Source organism: Sinocyclocheilus anshuiensis, unplaced genomic scaffold (assembly GCF_001515605.1).
Source record: "Sinocyclocheilus anshuiensis isolate Anshui unplaced genomic scaffold, SAMN03320099.WGS_v1.1 scaffold432, whole genome shotgun sequence".
NCBI lineage: Eukaryota > Metazoa > Chordata > Actinopteri > Cypriniformes > Cyprinidae > Sinocyclocheilus > Sinocyclocheilus anshuiensis.
Genome location: NW_015557124.1, coordinates 1,642,560 through 1,649,157, shown reverse-complemented (window position 1 = coordinate 1,649,157; position 6,598 = coordinate 1,642,560). Strand labels below are relative to the sequence as shown.

Here is a 6,598-nt window from a genome sequence, read left to right as displayed (position 1 = left end):
TTAATGGAATGCTCTTCTGCTCACCAAGGCTGCATTTATTTGATCAAAATACAGTAAAAGTGTAAAATATTAAGATAACTGTTTTCTATGTGAATATATAGTAAAATGTAATTGATTTCTGTGATCAAAGCTGAATTTCCAGCATCATTACTCTATTCTTCAGTGTCACATGATCCTTCAGACTGGTTTCAGTCCATCGCGTGCCACCTGAGAACATCCTTATACTTTACCGGTGACATAACATGCGCATGTGAAAGCAGGAAATAAAACAGTAAATGCCAGGGAAATACAAAGAAAGAATACTACTGTATTGTGTGATGTTATGAAACACCTTTTGCGATCTTGTTTCCATGTAGCAGTAAATATACCGGGGATTTTTTTAACATGCAGTACAGTTTGGGGAACCAAAACCTTCAGTGTTGATAAATGGCAGTTATTGGTGATTATCGGTCCATATTGATCATCATATCCTAATGATTCTGATTGTTCATTTGCAGCAAATAAGATCTCTTTAATATTTCAGTTGTTTCAATGACATTGATTGTAGAGCAAATGGAGTCTTCTTGATAAAAAGATCTCAATAATTGTACTTGTCTCCTCTTGAGTTTCAGATCTTAAAAAGCGTCTCTTTTATATTTCCTTAAATTTGTCCAAGATAGCAAAATCTGCAATCATAAGTCTGAACATCTGCATGAATTGTATTGCTCTTACCTGACAACTGTTAACTAATTGTCATTTTTATTTACTTCTCTAAACGCATTTTAGTAGAAACATCTGAAATCAAGTTGATGTTTAAATGAACCTTAATCTCAGAACTGCATGTCTTCTGAGTTATGAAAGAGAAACTCTTTCTGAGCACTGACATTTTCCCATAGGCTAGGTCTAAAGAAAGTTCTTTGACGATAACAGACGTTTCTATTCTTACCTTATTCAAAGGTAGATTGAGAAACAGTTGTTTTTGTTGCGTTAATGAGTCACACTGTGAAGCGTCAGAAGTCAGTGGTTTGTGAACTTTTTTGATGTTGCATAATTCTAGATATATTTGGCTTTTACAGGTTGCAAAACTTGTCTCCAGTGCAAATTACAATCAAGCATTTGATGGTTTGCGTTGACATGGTTGTGCATCATGACTTTAATTGTTGCGTACAATTAAAGTCATGATGCACAACCATGTCAACGCAAACCATCAAATGCTTGATTGTAATTTGCATTGGAGATCTGCAGAATGTGATTTTTTTAATGTATAATTGTGTGTTTAGACCACTTTAGACTGTGCATTCAGCTGCATTTATTTATTTATATTTGTATTTATGTTTCTAAATATTTAAATTTAAATATGAATGAACTATTTTGTTATGTGCTTGTTTTTTTATTTGTTTTTTAATATTTATATTTAGCTTTGTTTTTATTTCAGTTTTAGTTTTACTAATGTTTGACTAATTTTAGTACGTATTATGTCAGTTTAGATTTATGTAATATTTTTCATCTAGTTTTTCATCTAATATTTATATTTTATTCTATTTCAGCTTTAGTTTTGGTTGACAGTAACAGTCAATAGGGTCCAGTGTTGCTTTGGGCCCCAATGTTTTTCAAAATATTGTGTAACTGTGCGTGCCTAGAGTCATAATAGAGTTTCAATGAAGCACACAGCTTATACAGTTAAACCGGAAACGTGGGAAATCCCGTGCCTACTGTCCTTTATTCACTATTTTTTTCTATCTTTTTAATCACCTTGGAGACTGAACTAGTATTGATTTACAATAAATATGCAGAAGTTGATTCTTCTTTTTGTCCAGGTTTGACGGTTAGTGTAGGTGTTTCCTCATCGTGTGAACAACAGATGAAATCTGAGCTGATCGACCTGAGATATTTAATACAAGGTGAAGTTGTTGAGGAACTAATTTGATTTCATTACAGAAAAAAGTGAATCGCTTCCACTAAAGTGATGACTTGCGTTATTCAAGGGTTAATTCACCCAAAAAAGAAAATTAGCCCATGATTTACTCTCAAGGCATCCTAGGTGTATATGACTTTCTTCTTTCAGATGAATCCAATTGGAGTTATATTAAAAAATGTCCTGGCTCTTCCAAGCTTTATAATGGCAGTGGGTGCATGTTTTTTTCAACAGTCCAAAAGAAGTCCAATAAAGCGCATCCATCCATAATAAAGCATGCCTCTTACAAAAACACATCGATTCGCTACAGGAGGCCTTTATTCACCCCCGGAGCCGTGTGAGGCACGCTTTATTATGGAAAGATGTGCTTTATTGGACTTCTTTTGGACTGTTGAATGAAAACACCCGCCCACTGCCGTGTGCTGTTTTCTCTGTGGTTATGTTTGCTTGTAAAGCGCTTTGAGAAAGCAACTTTTAAAGGCGCTATATAAAATAAATGTATTATTATTATTATTATTATTAAACACACCTAGGATTCCTTGAGGGTGAGTAATCATGGGCTAATTTTCATTTTTGGGTTAACTAACCCTTTCAGTGTTCATTACAAACTAAAACACTAGTATGTAAAACATCTGATTTCGAAACCTGCCATATAATGCGTGAATGCGGCAAAAACCTCTTACGATAATAAACACACCCTTATTTGCTTCTCAATAGGTTTTGACAGAGATTCCCATTTCCTCTTTCTTTACTGTGAAACAATGCATCTAAATTAATAAGCAGGAACCTGGTGCTGTTTTTCCAGACATGCCTTTTTCAGACGAATCTGATAAACCAGTTACTCTATTCAGAGCTACATACTGGCACGTTTATGTAAGACATCAATTGAGCAACTAAAGGCATTGACGTTCTGACTGAAATAGCACTATCGAGACAATTGTGCAATGCAGATATCATTCCAACTACTTTGGTTTCAATGTTTTTATCTGTTTTGAGTGTACAGTACATAGCAAAAGTAAATGGAAATGTAATTTTAGTCACTTTTATTGCTGTTAATCTTGTATGACAAAGGAACATACAGTAACACCATCAAGGCTGCCACAAACACAGAGACCATTAATCTATTAATGGTAAACAGCAATGCAATAACATAATTACATGGAACATGCCTTTGCATATTTGTTTACATCAGGGCCATATATTTTTGACTATAGTGGTGCCTTGTTTGCACTCTGGAGCCAAAGAGGGTTGTTTGTTCTGAAATGGCACATTTGTGACCCTGGACCATAAAAGCAGTCATACGTAGCACAGGTATATTAAGAATAGATCATGTTCCATGAAGATATTTTGTACATTTTCTATTGTAAATATATCAAAACTTGATTAGTAATATGCATTGCTAAGAACTTCATTTGGACGATTTTAAAGGAGATTTTCTCAGTATATTGACAATATGAAACATTTTCAATAATATACAGTGTATAAAGCCACTTGAGGCTGTGCACATTGAGGTAATATTATAACAGTTAAACAGGTTTTAGGCAAAGCCTGGCGCATTAATAATGGGAAAAGCATTGCAACATATGCATTTGCATCTTTTTGCTTCTATAAAATGGCAAAAAAAAGTAATATGATAAATATATATATATTAAAAGTAACATGGAAGATTTTTATTTTTTACTTTTTCAAGTTTAAATTTTCATCTAATAATTATTTCTTTATTCATTTCAGCTTTATTTTAATGAACAAAAGGAATTTTTTTTTTTTACAGTTTAAATTTTTTATATTAGTTAACAATAATAAGTGAATAGGGTCCAATGTTGCTTCTTCACAATATCTTTTTGCATTCAGCAGAACAAAAAAAAAAGTCATACAGGTCTGGAACAACGTGAGTAAATGATGACAGAAAGTCATTTTATGGTGGAGTACCCCTTCATATGTCGGCCTTTGACTTTGGCTCATCGTTCACTGTACATTTCAAACACCAGCATGAGTCTCAGCTGCTTTGGTCATGCGTGATGTTGGTCGTGGGTTTGTTGATCACAGCCGCTTTAACAATCCCTTTATTTTCGCCACGAACCGATCACATTTGAACATTTCCACGAAGGCCTGCTTAAAACAATCGCCCGATAACGTATAGAGCGGCAGGTTGAAAATGATGTTGATTGCAGCAATCGGCCTCGAGATGATATAGGCGGCGTGAACCCAGCGGTCCAGCATGCAGTCGGTTTCCGGAGTGAGTCTCGTGTAGATCCTCCAAGCCCGTAGCACGTGAAAAGGGAAAAAGCACACAATGAAGCATGTCAGAATCAACACGATGAGCCGCCTCGCTCTTACACGTTTGCTGCTTTCCTTATGAGGACCTTTCTTTAGCACTTTAATGATGCGCCAATAGCAAAGACAGACCACGACTAGAGGAACCAGATATCCAAGCACGGTCAACACCCAACTATACGGCCACATGAATTGTGGGTTGTTGCTCGCAAGATCCAAGCAGTAGGTTTTGTTGTCGAGCTGCTTCATTTCAATTTGGTTAAAAATCGGACTTATTTCTGCAACCGCCACGGCCCAGCACAGGATGCACGCCAGCGTTCCCCAGCGCTTCTGCTTGATGCTGTGTGCGTGCGTCGGATGCACGACCGCCACGTAGCGAAAGATGGACAGACAGGTGAGGAAGAGGATGCTGCCGTAGAGGTTGAAGTGGAAGATGAAGCGCGTGAAGCGACACATGATGATGCCCAGCGTCCACGAGTCGTTGAGGCTGTAGTAGTAGGTCAGGAAGGGCAAGGAGATCATGAAGAGGAGGTCGGTGATGACGAGGTTCACCATGATGATGGTGCTGCTCTTCCAGGGACGAACTTTAACCACGTAGACCAGCAGAGCGGTGATGTTGCCTATCACGCCTACGACGAAGATGGTGCCGTAAAACGCGGGCAGATAGTAGCGCTTCATCAGATCGTCCACGTCGGTGCAGTTGTCAGTCGAGCTGTTGCTCCAGCCGTAGTAAGGGTTGCTCATGGTTGTTCCTGCAGCAGGAATGAAGAAAAAATTGTTAGAAAGCTCACATGCAACATTTGTCTAACTGATAATTCCTGGGATTTCAGGCATGACTTGGTTCGGTTTGTTATACCTGATTTCACACAATAACCTCGTCTGCATGCCATCTCTGTTTAAACAGTGAATTTCAATATGTTGCCGTTTCAGTGTGAAACTGATTTGCAGTAATAGTTATTTCACATTTTTAATATGTTAAATATGTTTTTTTGTTATTATAATAATAATAATAATAATAATATACATTTAATTACAATTAAAATAATATAATTAAAAATATATATCATATAATCTTAACTGTTAGCTACACCAGGTAAAAAAAAAATAAACAGGTTTTTTTTATTACAGAGCAAATTAATTTCAAATCTAGTGTTTTTACACTATTTGGAATAATTTATTTATTACTTGAAATCATGTTACATTTGGATTGAATCCTTTTTTTTTTTTCAACAGCATTTTTGTCATATTTCCTGTAAAGATATCTAAACTGCTTGTTTAGTTAAGGAACAAAAAAATATTATCAGTATTATATTTATATTATTGGTCAACTTATTACTTAAACACAAAATCATGACAAATATATATATATTTTTTAATTATATAAAATGTTGTTTCAACTTAAAGTGTTTGTGCTGCCTTGAAATATTACGTTTACGCAAACTGAAATGTGAAGTTGTATTATAACACTACATTTAGCAAACTGCAACATTCATTTTTGACATGAATAATTCAAAATATATTCTCTGAAAATATCTTAACATCCTATGGAGTTTTGCTTTTAAGGAAATGTATTGTTTAAAGGGTGTTTAGATATGACAATGACAAAAATACTGAGATCTAAAAACACAGTTCAACAGTCTGTTTTAGAAGTAAATGAATGAATACTTACAATGTGTGCAGATGCTTCAGGTTCAGCCGCTGGTTCCTCAGTGAAACGGACTGCAGTGATCTCGAGAACGGTTTAAAACCCCCGAGCTGATCCTCCCTCTTCTACGGAAGAGTTCCTGATCAATCTCTTTTGCAGATCTTATTCATTTGCACTTATTCACAGTACACACACAGGTTGACTGACACACAGTACACACACAGGTTGACTGACACACAGGCCTACAATCCGTGAACACATGGGAATATGGGCAGGGTTTACAGCTACTGCCTCACAGGTGTGATCTCATTGTTATGATACTAGACTATGGGAAAGTGTGTCACTGGTAAATTCCTTTGCTGTCAATGCTGTATTAACATGATACACCTATACGAACACCTGTTTGAAGATGTTTTATCACTCATCCAAGACGGCAACAATTATTGTGTCATGTGGGTTTGCATACCAGCTTTGATAAAATGATCATGTCCGGGAGGCAGCGGTGCAATTATCAGCTTTACAAAAAACACTGTGCCAAGAGAAATAAATAATGCTTAGTCTTAACTGGCATTCTATCCATCCTGAGCAGAACTAACAAAAAATAAGATCTAGTTCTCATCAAGTTGTGAAATTTTTTTTTTTTTATTTATTGGTTATGCGAATGATAAGGGAACATTTTAGGAATGTTTCATTTTATAATGTTGCACTTTTAAATGTTTTCGGAATGTTCTGATTCCGTTATGAATGCAAACAACCAGACAAATTTGAATGAATATTCTCTTAAA

The 6,598-nt window shown here is 35.8% G+C and overlaps 1 protein-coding gene across 1 annotated transcript; it reads right to left on the bottom strand.

Annotated features, from left to right (window-relative positions):
• Positions 1 to 3,845: 3,845 nt before the first annotated feature.
• Positions 3,846 to 5,891, bottom strand: LOC107677846 (2-oxoglutarate receptor 1-like). Its single transcript, XM_016472895.1, has 2 exons — positions 5,838 to 5,891; positions 3,846 to 4,920 (listed from the first exon to the last, which is right to left on the bottom strand). Exon 2 carries the CDS (start codon positions 4,910 to 4,912, stop codon positions 3,935 to 3,937), a length of 978 nt encoding a protein of 325 aa, XP_016328381.1. The 5' UTR covers positions 4,913 to 4,920; positions 5,838 to 5,891; the 3' UTR covers positions 3,846 to 3,934.
• Positions 5,892 to 6,598: the final 707 nt, after the last annotated feature.

What these genes read in the sequence shown, in the direction of transcription:
- LOC107677846 (XM_016472895.1), bottom strand. Translation starts at nt 4,912, where the DNA reads ATGAGCAACCCTTACTACGGCTGGAGCAACAGCTCGACTGACAACTGC.